Source organism: Chionomys nivalis, chromosome 1 (assembly GCF_950005125.1).
Source record: "Chionomys nivalis chromosome 1, mChiNiv1.1, whole genome shotgun sequence".
Classification (NCBI taxonomy): domain Eukaryota; kingdom Metazoa; phylum Chordata; class Mammalia; order Rodentia; family Cricetidae; genus Chionomys; species Chionomys nivalis.
Genome location: NC_080086.1, coordinates 149,794,802 through 149,809,006, shown reverse-complemented (window position 1 = coordinate 149,809,006; position 14,205 = coordinate 149,794,802). Strand labels below are relative to the sequence as shown.

Here is a 14,205-nt window from a genome sequence, read left to right as displayed (position 1 = left end):
ATAGAAAGGAGATTCATATATATAAATAGCTCTGTCTTCTATTTTAAAATATTTTATACATATATTAAGGAGATAGCTAATCATATAGAAATTTATTGATTATATAAAATATGTAAATTTTATAATAGATACAAACCTTTTACTTATAGGGTTTTATGTGAGTCTGTTGGAGTAGGGCAACCTAAATCCACTGAACAGATTGACCATGGAGAAACCCATTAGTAGATGCTGTGGTCTTGAAGCAAAATTTTTCTTTCTTCTGGAAACCTCTGTTTGTACTCCAGGCCTGCAGCTTATGGCAGGTGGTCCCCACAGAGTTCAGAGAGCAGTTGCTGGCCCTGTAGCCCACTGAGTGCTGATGTTAGCCACATCTGCAGGGCCTGCTCCCAATACTACCTGATCAGCCCACGAGAGTCAGTGGACTTGGGGCTTGCCACGCTGACATATCCAATTAGCTGTCTCATGCTCCATGTTCCACGGCACCCGCTTCTTCTCTTTTTCTGGCTAGGGTCTGCAGGGGCCCCTGTTGAAAGGAAAGTTGTTCTGGATGGAGGAGGCAACCTGTAACCAGGCAGCGCCATCTGCAGGGAGCAGTAACAATGTCTGGGGTGGTCATAGGAGATGGCTGTGCAGATTGCCTGGCTTAGCTGTCACACCTGTGCATCCTGGGCCCTCCCAACTTCCACCCAGTCTATCCCTATGGACACCCCGTCCCTATTCTCACGTCTCCCAGGAGGATCACAGCAAGATTGGAAGGAGATAAGACACTAGGCTGACTGAAGCCGCCAATCTTCCATGGGTAGCACACTGACTGGAGTTACCAGTCTCTCCATGATGGCAGACTCTGGGCTCATCCCTGCCTGGGAACAGTTGTTTGTAAGAAACTGCTGGGGGGCCTGGAAACATGGAGGCAATGTGGGTGGTCCTTAGGCATCCCTTGGCGTGACCTAGTCCAAAGCAGGTCAGAGATGACACATGTTCCCCTCAACAGTGTCCTCAGATGTAATGTAATGTAGGGAAAGCAGCAGGTCCTTCTGGGCCTCCGTACAGCCCTGGCCAAGCACAGGAAACACCAGGAGTAGCTTGCAAGCTCTGTCGACCTCTTTTGAATGGCTGAGAAGATCATCAGTCAGCCTGCCTTCTGCTTGGAGAAGGGAGAACAAGCTCTCCTGTCGGAGAGAGGCGGGAGCCTCCGGGCTCAAATGAAGATGAGAGACTATTCTGGTTTCCACAACCTGAATAGTGCTCTTTGCCCTCTCCACTGCCTTGGTCTTGGCTGCCAGGAGTATAAAGGGTGCACAGGGACTTGGTGACAGCCTGTGTGATTTTCACAGCCCACACCGTGTGCTGTGGAGGATTTGAAGACTGGACTTCTAAGGCTCTTGAGAAGTAAGATGACTTTCCGCGTGTGAGATGCTAGCAGGGGCCGAGGGAAGGGTTCTGAGGGAAGGGTCCTGAGGGAGGTCATGGAGGATCAGCAGTGTGGCTCACGGGCTCTGCAGCTGCCCGTGCTCAACACGATGAGGACTAGTCACGACTGGCTACTTAACAAGATCTAGAAGAGCAACCTCTGGGCATGCCCATGAGTCTTATTCTAGATCAGATTGACTATAAGGTAGGAAGATGCCTCTAACTCTGGGCGACACCATTCTGTGGGCTGGGATCCTGGACTGAAATAAACGCAGCAAGCGAGCTGGCCGCAGATATCCATCTCCTCTGTGTTCTGACGCTGGGTGTGTGACCAGCTGCCTCGAGCTCCCCACCCCATGGCTTTGCCACCAGGATGGACTGTGACCTCAAACTGTGAAGCAGAATAAACCCTTCCTTCTGTAAGGTATTTGGTGAAATGGCAAGGAAAGTAACTCATACAGGAAAGAGCGTGAAATATAGGGCCACATAGGGTAGCACGTAACTGTCCTCCCGGCTCTCAGGAGGTGAGGCATGAGGGCCGGTCTGGGCTGTGTAGCAAGAGCCTTTGTCAAACAAACGAAGCTCATGGTTTGGTCCTGTGAGCATACTAGAGAAGCCACTGTTGGCACAGGCTGGCAAGGAATTGGGATACCAGGGCAAAGCTAGCTGACAGTCATGTCTAAGTGAGAGGGGAGAGGACTGCAAGAGTGAACAACTGTGTGTGGGTGAGTGGGGGTCGGGAGTGTGGATTTGACATCAGGAAATTTCTTGGGCTACAGACAGAACCACAGGATCCTAACCATCAACCCGGAAACTCTCCTAAGGTTGAGCTGAGGCTTTCCCTCACTTGGCCGCTGTCCCTCTGCTACCCAGTTCTGGTGACTCGGTATTTGTTCCTTCTTCTCAGAGCGGTTATATAACAGGAGAGTTACTCAAAGACTCCAATTGACCATGGCTCTGGCCTTCACCCATCACCCACCAGTACCAAGAACCACCACCCATTTGGTGGTTTTTAGGGGTTGCATAAGTCTGGCCCGAGCACAGCCACTTCCCACCTGAATAGCTTGCCAGGGCCATGGCTAGGAGAGGCAGGCTCAAATCATAAAGACATCTTAGATTCAGATGCAATTAGAGACCCGGTTGCCACTCACCATGTCCATGACTCCAGGTAGGAAAGGCGGCTAGACAGAGGAAATCCAGGTAGAAACCCCAGGAGGTCACACTAAGGGTCATAGCAAGTATCGTATACTGGCTTTGCACTGACGTCCAGGTCCTTAGGGTCAACGACCTCAGATGTCAGTCTAAGGGTTTGGGTTTAAGATGATGTTCAAGAGGCACAGAGAGTTGGGAAGCCAGGAGTGTAACTGTCCTAGTTCTTCCTCTGTGGAGCATCCTTGGAGGCAGCCCCTTCACCTGTGCTCACAAGGGAGCTATCTAAAGCATGGAGGAACAGCAATGTCTTCTTCCGCTGTCTGGGATAGGATACGGTCTGTGACCCAGCCACCCTCTGCTCCGGCTCTTACAGAGCTCCTGTAAGCTCCTGAACCCTCCCGTTGTCCAGCCGAAAACAGGCTGTGCAAGCTGAAATTATCTTCTCAGACCCTCTCGTTCGACAGATTGATAGGAAAGTTGAGTGCCAACATGCCCAAGAGCCCCCACCCCTCACCCCACCAGCCCCCAGAGTAAATGGAACAGAGCCTCACCACTCTGTCCCTGTGCCTGGAAGGGGTCCTTGGCTCATGACCCAGGGTAGCTCCAGGGGGTGCTCTGGGTCCTTAGGTCCGCTCAGTAGGGTAGAGAATGAAAGCCATCCAGATGTATTCCTAACCCCGTAGGACTCAAAAACAGAATTTTCTACCCTGACTCTGACATCTAAGAGCCTGTGTCTTTCAGAGGCAGGGGACCCTGGCAGCTGTTCTGTGGTCTTGTCAGCCCTCTTTCTGGGGTGTCCCAGCTGCAACAACAGTGGAGTTCTGGAAAGACACAGGACATCAAGAACACAGGCTAAATCGTGTCACTTCTTTGTGGCCAGGGCTAAATCCGGAGAAAAACACACCCAGCCTTTAAGAATCCCTGAATCAGGTAGTCTAAGCATTCCCAAGTCTGTTTGTCTTATGAGGAACTACTGAGATAAGAGGTAAGAAGGAAAGGAGGGAGGATCCAGGTGGAGAACTATACAAAACAGCTCTGAAGTGTGAAGAGATGGCTTTAGTTGGGGTGAGATGTTTGTATCTTTCCGTACTTTACCACAGCATCTGTTAGCTACAACGAAGAGCTTAAAAGAAAGTTTGTATCATACCCTCCTTGGGAGGGAATCCCTGAGTGGCCCAAATGCTTGTGACCTTTCTCAGGGTAAAGTGTCAGGCGGGCTGGCTTTGAGAAGAGCGCCCTGTTGTCAAAGCTTCTCACTGTTCATTGTTGACCTCTATTCCCGGAACGCTTACCCGAGGAGGTGGATGGGTCTGTTGTAAAGGTCTCTGCGCTGTGAGCACATGGAGCTGGGCTGTAGGACCTTGGGCTGCTGTAAGTATAGTCTAGTATCGCCTTAAAGACTAGACTAGCATTAATTAAATTAAATTTAATTAAAGTCTAGTTTAATGGCTTAAACTTCTCTCACCTCCAGCATTTTCATCTATGGACTGGGATAATGCCACCAGCCTTCCCTGCTTGTGGTGTGGGTACAAGGATCTGTTGAGGACTAACTGAGGATTTGGCACATCTGGGTGTGGTGACACACAGCTGTCATCCTAGAATTTAGGGGGTGGAGCAAGAAGGATCAGGAGTTCAAGGCTAGTCTTGGGCACACAGTAAGTTTGAGGCTGATCTGGAAAACATGAGACTGTCTTTCAAAAAACAGCAAAAACTTGGCTGGGGAGATGGTTCAGTTGGTAAAGTATTTGCCGCAGAAGCACAGGGACTTAAGTCTGATCTTCAGAATCCATGTTAAGCCGGGTGGTGGTGGCGCACGCCTTTAATCCCAGCACTTGGGAGGCAGAGGCAGGTGGATCTCTATGAGTTCAAGTCCAGCCTGGTCTACAAGAGCTAGTTCCAGGACAGGCTCCAAAACCACAGAGAAACCCTGTCTCAAAAAACCAAAAAAAAAACAAAAAAACAAAAACAAAAAAAACCAGAATCCATGTTAAAAAAACAGAGTGATTGAGAAGCAGTTTATTTATTATTATTACTTTCATTAATTTATGTTCTTATCTTTATTATTTTATTTCTTTTACATACTGCCCACTTTGAAGATTTTATTTACTTAATTTTACTTATTTATTTTAATTTTTTAAAATACATACAGTATATAGTCATCCATCACCTATGGCTCTTTCAGTCTTTCTGGCCCTCTTCTGCATAGATCCCTGAGCTTTAAGGTAAGAACTTTGTTGAAGACATGTCATTTAGAAGTGAATGGACCAAAGTCTCTCAGTCTCCACATTGTCCAGTCTCTGTGCTAATTCCTACCTACTGCAGGAAGAAGCTTCTCTGACGAGGGCTGAGCAAGGCATTGGTCCCAGATATGTTATTAGTGGTCATTATTGCTATGTTCTTTTAGCAGAATAAGAGTATCAGGTTTTATCCTAATTCTATGGCCTACCTAGTTTCAGGTTCTGGACCACTTTTGCAGTGTCAGGCATGGGTTCCATCTCATGGAGTAGCCCTTAAATCCAATATAAAAGTGGTTGGTTGCCAACAACGCTTGTGCCACTGTTGTACCAGTATATCTTGCGGGTGATCATTGTAGGTTCCAGGGTCTGTAGCTGGGAGGTCCTGATGGTTGTTCTTCTCCCCCAGGAGCTCGTGGTAGCCACCTCCTAATAGCAGTAACTCGAGTCAGTAGGGGCAAAGCTTCTAGTTAGACACCAACTCAATTTCTCCATGTTCAATGGCATAGGTAAGTATTGTAAAAAGCAATTTATAACTTCAGAGACAGGCATATTTCTTGCTGGCTCTCTGGCTAGTCAGCCTAGCCTACTTGATGAGCTCCAGTCCACTGAGAGACCATCTGGGGAATGATGAGTGAAGTCGTCCTCTGGCCTCCACAAACATGTGTACAGAGAAACACATTCCCACATAATACCACTACAACATACAGGTCAACATGGCACCATCTTTAAGCCCTTACTTTTTATGGTACACTTGTCTTTGCTGTGTTCCTAAGGGCAGGTGAGGCTGGGAGATCCACTGAACTGATTTTAAAGCTGGTTTAGACTTGAGGGGGTTCCTGGTGTTTCCTAACAGTTGGCTTTAGCCATCCAAATCTTGAAAGTTGAGTGTCTCCAGAGAGCCAGATGGCTACCAAGTCGTCTTGTTCTAATACGTTCCATGCGGCTGGCACGTGCCTCAATGCCAAGCTGCCTCTGCTAGCATTTCCCTTCCCACATCTCACTGCCCCTCTGCAGTGCAGGAAGATGCCATCCCCGTGTGTCTGTGACAGAAGGTTTGGGGTCTGTAGCAGACAGATCACAGCAGTAAGGGGAGCCTGAGGCTCAGGTAGGGGTTCGAATTTACTCTGTGTGCACAGGGCAAGCTCCAGGAGCCCTAGCAGTCTGCAGGGTTGGTTGAGCAGAGAAGCCAGGGCCTCTTTGTTCCACGAGCCAACAGACTGCTTTCCATAGTTGCAGAGAGAGATTTTTCTACAATGTCCCCCAAGGTGTACGGGTATCTTGATGAACACTGAGAGATGAGAGCCCAGATTAGAGTCCTGGAATGTGGAACATGGGAGTCTTCCAGTAAAGCCGGTCAGTCACCAGTGCCAGGGGACTTCCCTGGTGGGTTGCGCTCATGCATCTGTAAGCGAACCTTGATGAGAGTGTTCTGGTCCCAGCTCTGTGCAGAACATCTTGTTTTAAGGTCTCAAGCCTCTTTTCCTCAATTGCTAAAGCATCCAGCTTCTTGGGGTGGCCGTCAGGTATTGTGGACAGGCTGTTTCACGGGAAACAGCAGCCCCTGAGCCAATGTTAGAAGCTGGAGAAAAATGTTGCTCATTAAAAGTAGCCATAAAAGCATCAGCACGATCCCTCCACCCCACCCCCTTCCCAGTGACCTGCAGCTGGCCTTCTGCACACCCTGCATGCCCTCCCTCCACACTGGCTGCTGGGAAAGGAGGTGCCTGATCAGGACTTAATCCAAGCATAAGCTAGCTCAAACACAGTAGACACCAACTGCCTATCACAGGGCGCCATCGACAACGGCAAGGTGAATGTCTTTCCATTTGCCCTTGACACACTCAAAGTTACAGAAGTAAACCTGACTTTAGTTCAGAGCTGTGTATCCCATAATAAGGCACATCTGAAGCACTGGAAACACAGATATGAGAGAGAGAAGTTATCTCAGCCAGAGTGGGACCAGGCCAGAGCAGATACCTGAGTGAGGTTTTGCTGGGACAGCAGAAGCCCATCATGGCACAGGCCAGCATTTGAGTAAGGTTGGCTAGGCAGGAAGAGCAAGAGGCCAGCCAGAGAGTGGAAAAGCTGCTGGAAGACAGCAGCAGGCCTGGGCCATTTATATGAAGCATCGAGTCCAGCCTGTGCTAAGGGCTGGGAAGGTACTGTTGGTACCCTAAGTAGTTAGACTCCTGTCAGCTCCCTGGGAGTGAGGGGGAGCTGCGGAAGAGTGACCTTTGAGAGTTTAAGGTGCTGAGAAACATTCCAAGCAGAGTACATACTAACACATTGCTAAACAGAGAGCCCATAAATCCTCATATTTATGGTCTGTGCTGGCTGGTTTTATGTTAACATGACATAAACTAGAGTCCTCTGAGGGGAAATTGCCTCCATAAGATCTGGCTGTAGGCAAACTTGTAGGGCACTTTCTTAATTAGTGATTGATAGAGGAGGGTCCAAACCATTGTGGGTGGTGCCATCCCTAAGCTGGCGGCCCTGGGTTCTATAAGAAAGTAGTCTGAAAAGTCCCGGACCAGATGCTTTCAGCTCAGAATTCTACGAGATTTTCAAAGAAGAGCTAATACCAATACTCCTCAAATTGTTCCACACAAAAGAAACAGAAGGATCATTGCCAAACTCTTTTTATGAGGCCACAATTACCCTGATACCCAAACCACATAAAGACATTATTAAGAAAGAGAATTTCAGACCAATCTCATTCAATAACATTGTTGCAAAAATACTAAATAAAATACTGACAAATCCAATTCAAGAACACATCAGAACCATCGTCCACCATGATCAAGATGGCTTCATTCCAGAGATGCAGGGATGGTACAACACACAAAAATCTGTCAACGTAATCCACCATATAAACAAACTGAAAAATAAATACCACACAATCATCTCATGAGATGCTGAAAAAGCTTTTGAAAAAATACAATATCCCTTCATGATAAAGGTCTTGGAGAGAGCAGGGATACAAGGAACATACCTAAACATAATAAAGGCAATATACAGCAAACCAACAGTCAACATCAAACTAAATGGAGAGAAACTCCCAGTGACCCCACTGAAATCAAGGTTGTCCACTTTCGCCATATCAATTCAATATAGTTCTTTAGGTCCTAGCTAGAATAGTAAGACACCAAAAGGAGATCAAGGGGGTACAAATCAGAAAAGAAGACATCAAACTCTCACTATTTACTGATGATATGATAGTTTACATAAGCGACCCCAAAAATTCTATCAAGGAACTTTTACAACTCATCAACACTTTCAGTAATGTAGCAGGATACAAGATTAACTCAAAAAATCAGTAGCCCTCCTGTACACAGATGATAAATTGGCTGAGAAAGAAATCAGAGAAACATCACCCTTCACAATAGCCACAAATAGCATAAAATATCTCTGAGTAACTCTAACCAAACAAGTGGAGACTTGTATGACAAGAACTTTAAATCTTTGAAGAAAGAAATTGAAAAAGTGGAAAGATCTTTCATGCTCTTGGGTAGGTAGAATTAACATAGTAAAAATGCAATCTTACCAAAAGCAATCTACAGATTCAATGCAATGCCCATCAAAATCCCAGCAAAATTCTTCACAGAACTTGAAAGAACAGTATTCAACTTCATATGAAAAAGCAAAAAACCCAGGATAGCCAAAATAATCTTGTACAATAAAAGAACTTCTGGAGGCATCACAATCCCTGACTTCAAACTCTAATACGGAGCTACAGTACTGAAAACAGTCTGGTATTGGCATAAAAACAGACAGGAGGATCAATGGAACCGAATCGAAGACCCGGATATTAATCCACACACTTTCAAACACCTGATTTTTGACAAATAAGCAAAAAATATCAAATGGAAAAAAGAAAGTATATTTAACAAATGGTGCTGGCATAACTGGATATCAACAGGTACAAGAATGAAAATAGACCCATATCTATCACCATGCACAAAACTGAAGTCGAAATGGATCAAAGACCTCAACATAAATCCAGCCATACTGAACCTCATAGGAGAGAAATTAGTAAGTAGCCTTGAATGCATTGGCACAGGAGACCACTCCCTAAAATAACCCCAGTAGCACAGACACTGAGAGAAACAATTAATAAATGGGACCTCCTGAAACTGAAAAGCTTCTGTAAAGCAAAGGACACAGTCAACAAGACAGAATGACAGCCTTCAGAATGGGAAAAGATCTTCATCAACCCCACATCAGACAGAGGTCTGATCTCCAAAATATACAAAGAACTCAAGAAATTGGTCATCAAGAGAAAAAATAATCCAATAAAAAATGGAGTACAGACCTAGAGAGAAGTCTCAACATCTAAAATGGCTGAAAGACACTTAGGGAAATGTTCAACATCCTTAACCATCAGAGAAATGCAAATCAAAACAACTCTGAGATACCATCTTACACCTGCAGGAATGGCCAAGATCAAAAACACTGATGACAGTTTATGCTGGAGAGATTCTGGGGTAAAGGGAACACTTCTGCATTGTTGGTGGGAATGAAAGCTTGTCCAGCCCTTTTGGATATCAGTGTGGTGATTTCTCAGGAAATTAGGAAACAACCTTCCTCAAGACCCAGAAATACCACTTTTGGGTATATATCCAAAGGATGCTCAACTGTGTCAGAAGGACATGTGCTCAACTATGTTCAAAACTGCATTGTTTGTCATATCCAGAACCTGGAAACAACCTAAGTGCCCCTCAACTGAAGTATGGATAAGGAAAATGTGGTACATTTACACAGTGGAGTACTACACAATAGAAAAAAAATCAGCATCTTGAAATTTGCAGTCAAACGGATGGAGCTAGAAAACATCATTTTGAGTGAGGTAACCCAGACCCCAGAAAGACAATTATCATATGTACTCACTCACAAATGGTTTATAAACATAAAACAAAGAAAACCAGCCTATGAATCACAATCCCAGAGAATCTAGACAACAATGAGGACATACATGAATCTAATCTACATGGGAAGTAGAAAAAGACAAAATCTCCCGAGTAAATTGGGAGCATGGGGACCTTGGAGAGGGTTGAAAGGGAGAGGAAAGGAGGGGAGCAGAGAAAATATAGAGCTCAATAAAAATCAATTAAAAAAAAAGAAAGAAAGCAGGCTGAGGAAGCCATGGGGAGCTAGCCAGTAAGCAGCACTCCTCCATGGCCTCTGCATTGGCCCTTGCCTCCAGGTTCCTGCCCTGTTTGAGTTCCCGTCCTGACTTCCCTCAAGGATGGAAATAGACTGTAAGGTGGGATAAACCCTTTTGTGTCCAAGTTGCATAGAAACCCAGAGCAATAGAAACCGTGAGACACAATCACATCACACCTTTCTGCTGTGTGTGTTTATCTTGTGTGTTTGTGTGCGCATGCCACAGCACATGTGTGAAGTCAGCACAGCTTGCAGCAATCAGAGCCTCCCCCCCACCCCCCGCATATGGCTCCCGGGGTCACACCAAGGCCATGAGGCTTTACGCAAGCACCTGTACCCACTGAGCCATCCCTCTAGCCTGCAGTTGGCTTTTGACGGGGGTGCCAAGGCATTTCAAGGAGGAAAGGGCCATCGTTTCAACAAACAGCCTTAGAGAAACCGAACCGCCACCTGCAAAAAAGACAAAGTGGCACAGTTACTTGATATAACATTTAAAAAGATAATTCTGGACAGTGTGTTTTCAAAATGGCGGCAGCGATGGATGTGGATACCCCCAGCGGCACCAACAGCTGCGCGGGCAAGAAGCACTTTGAAGTGAAAAAGTGGAATGCCGTAGCCCTCTGGGCCTGGGATATTGTAGTTGATAACTGTGCCATCTGCAGGAACCACATTATGGATCTTTGCATTGAATGTCAGGCCAACCAGGCGTCTGCCACTTCTGAAGAGTGTACTGTTGTGTGGGGAGTCTGTAATCATGCTTTCCATTTCCACTGCATCTCTCGATGGCTCAAAACGAGGCAGGTGTGTCCATTGGACAACAGAGAGTGGGAATTCCAAAAGTATGGGCACTAGAAAAGACGCTCCCTAAAGCTTACCCGTGTGTTACTTGTGTAGCGACTCACCTTCCTGTTAATTATAAATTAGATAGAACTATGGTTTTTTCTTTCTTTTGTCTTTGGTGTTTGCTGTTCCCACAGCCATATTGTATTTTGTGTCAAATAAAGTCGTTAAGATAAAAAAAATAATAATTCTGAATGGATCAGAGGCCTACATGTAGTTTAGTGAAAAACAGTATCTGTGAAAAGCCCCAGGAATCTAGATCTGATGGGGGTTTCTTGGATACAACACTATAAGGAGAGAGAACAAAAGGAAAAATAGATAAAGTGACCAAGTCAGATGAGAGGTAGCTCTGCATCTACAGGCACGGCCGGAAGAGTGGAGAAGGAGCACGTGGAAAGAGAAGATACCTGCTCTCATGTGTCAAATAAAAGGTTAAGGTCCAGGGTTCATAGAGAATTCCTACAGCCCAGCAACAGGTAATCTGACTGTAAAAGTGGGCAGAGGACCTAAGCAGACCTTTCCCCAGAGACTGTAACGAACTGCTCGATAGCAAGCAAAAGGCTGCTGGGCACCAGAGAAATGCAAATAAATCGCCCAGGAAGATAGCAGCTCGCACCTAGTGGGGTGGCTGTGACGACAGAGACAATAGAAGGTTACAGGGCTTGGGTAGAATGTGGGGAGATTGCTGCTGGGGACAGAACTCAGAGCAGAGTACTTGCCTAAGGTGCACAGGGGTTTAATCCCCAGTTCTGTGAATGAGATAGATAGATTGATAGATAGATGATAGATAGATAGATAGATAGATAGATAGATAGATAGATAGATAGATAGACAGACAGACAGATGAATAGACAGTCAGAGGAGTAGGTAAGTGGGTACATACATACATACATACATACTTACATATATACATACATATATGGACAAAGGAGACAGAAACTTGGGTATTGCTAATGGGAGAGGACTATGGTACCACCACTGTAGCAAACAGTATACTAGGCACCATAAAAATATAGAATCACCTTTTGCCCAGCAATTCTGCTTCTCTGTATTCACCAAGACAGAATCAAAAGCAAAGTCGTTCAGAGATATTCTTAAGCCTGTTTGTTGAGTTTGCTAGAGCCATCACAACGAAGGACAATTGTGGATTGCTCTGAGTCCCCCCCTCTCCCTCTCTCCCTTTTTCTCTCCCTCTCTCCCTCTCCTCCCTCCTTGTTTTCTGCCTTGTCCTCACGTGTTTATCCCCCTGTGTGTGTCCATGTCCTGATGTCTCCCTTAGTATACCCATCCCATTAGATTAGCACTCATGGTAATGATCTTGATTCCGTTTAATTACATCTTTAAAGAGCCCACCTCCAAAGAGCTTCTTTCTGAAGTCTCGGGAGTCAAGATTTCAACTTGTGACCTGGGGGTGAGGCAAAGACTGGAGCATCCCCATTGCCCATCTACTTATAGATGAAATAAGCAAAATGTGGTCTGCCGTAAACTGGAAAGAATTCAGCTGTAAAGGGGAAAGAGGTTCTGATGCACCTATGGTAGATTTCACAGGCTGAATGACACTCGGTGACCCTTGAGGACTGTGCTAACTGACATAAGCCAGCCACAGGCAGACAAGGGCCTTTTCATCTTCTGCAGATCCCAGAGTTGTCAGATTGCTAGAGATGAGAGCTAGAGAGGGTTTTGCCGGGGTTTGGGAAGGAGGGGTGTAGGTTTGGTGTTGATGATTACAGAGTTTCTTCTTAGAGAGATGAACAGTTTCTGGAAAGAGATGCTGAGATCAGCTTGTGCCCTGACCTTGGCTACTCCATATTGTGTAGAACAATGGTTCTCAGGCAGCGCCTCTCCCTGAGAGACTCCATTTTACAAGCTGCTATTGATTCCATTTTAAGGGTGGAAAATGACTCGGCAACTCTGTGGGCGTGTAAACAACAGCATCTGCCCAGTCCCACCCACGGCACAGACTGCTAAGTGACAGATTCCTAAAATTCATACCACCCTATCAATTTATCAAAGTAAATTGAGTCCATGTTAGCACACAAGAATATTAAAACCCTACCAGGAAAGCCAGGTGTGAGAACTCATCCAACACACCAAACTGAGGGAAGGCTGTGACCTCCTCACCCAGCCCCCAAGAGGGATATGGTCCCACTTAGCTGTCATCTGACCAGGTGAGGTGCATGTGTGCATGTCTGTGTTCCTTTTCTATTGCTGTGACAAAACACCATGACCCAGGCAGCTTAAAGATGCAAGAGTTCACGTGGGCTCATTGCTCCAGAGGGTCAGGGGTCTGTTGTGGTGGGGAGATGTAGTGACAAGGAGCCGACATGGCGGCAGGATCAGGAAGCAGAGTACATACCTTGAACCAAAGTGTGAAGCAGAGAGAGCAACTCAAAATGTCTGGAGCCCTCAAACTCTCAAAGCGGACCCCTGGGATGTGCTTCACCAACAGGGCCACACACCACCTAAATCTCCCAGAGGGCACCAACAACAACTTAGCACCAAGTGTTCAAATACATGAGCCTATGGGGCATTTTGTTCAAATCACCATGTGTGTGTGTGTGTGTGTGAGAGAGAGAGAGAGAGAGAGAGAGAAACAGAGACAGAGAGATAGAGACAGAGAGACAGAGGGAGGCAGGCAGAGGACTCGCAGCCGTCTAAGACTGTTTTGATGAAGCATTTCTGTGTCTGGACCTAGTTCTTCTGCCTTTGCTGCTAAAGGCCCTATGCCCAGCATCTCACGCCTCACTTCTGCAGCTTGACTCAGCTCTGAGGCTCAGTTCATCTCTGACTATGTGGCTTGGCTGGAGTCCGCAAAGGCCGCCTCTGGCTGGGTTCAGACCTGATCTAACCCCTTTCACCACCTCTCTTCGCACCCTTATCGGCAAGGCCTCTTTGAAACTCTTTGAACCCTGTTGGCCTCCTGAACCCTTCGTAGTCATTCCGCCGCCTACGTGTGTATGTACACACAGATCTGTCTGCTGTACGATACACCATGTGTGAGCTGAGAGTTAATATTAGCAGTTCCAATTGAAATAAAAGAACCCGTGTTTGCCTCGGCTGGCTATGGAGGACATGGGGACTTCTTACAAATTCCAGCCCAGGAAGCGGAAAGAGCTAGTGGCTAGTTGTTGCTCAGTAAATGTTGACTGGGTAGGAAATCGTGTTCACGTCTGATTCTGACATTGCACACTCATGACAGTTGTGATGGATGTAAAACAATTCAAGTGTGCTTAACTGCCTCTGAATTAGAGACTTTGAGTAACCATAGACGGGGCGGGCTTAGCGGTATAGCACTTGCCTAGCATATATATGACCCTGGGTTCATTCCAGCACGACACACACACACAGACCCAATGATAATTTTTATTGTCTATATTTTACTCCAATTATTTTTTAATAAGCA

At 46.1% G+C, this 14,205-nt stretch overlaps 2 protein-coding genes across 5 annotated transcripts in view; both read left to right on the top strand.

Annotated features, from left to right (window-relative positions):
* Prkag2 (protein kinase AMP-activated non-catalytic subunit gamma 2) overlaps nucleotides 1-14,205 on the top strand; it is a 272,029-nt gene that overhangs the window by 62,792 nt on the left and 195,032 nt on the right. The window lies entirely within an intron of this gene.
* LOC130882888 (E3 ubiquitin-protein ligase RBX1-like) lies at nucleotides 10,478-10,895 on the top strand. Its single transcript, XM_057783045.1, has one exon. It carries the CDS (start codon nucleotides 10,488-10,490, stop codon nucleotides 10,812-10,814), a length of 327 nt encoding a protein of 108 aa, XP_057639028.1. The 5' UTR covers nucleotides 10,478-10,487; the 3' UTR covers nucleotides 10,815-10,895.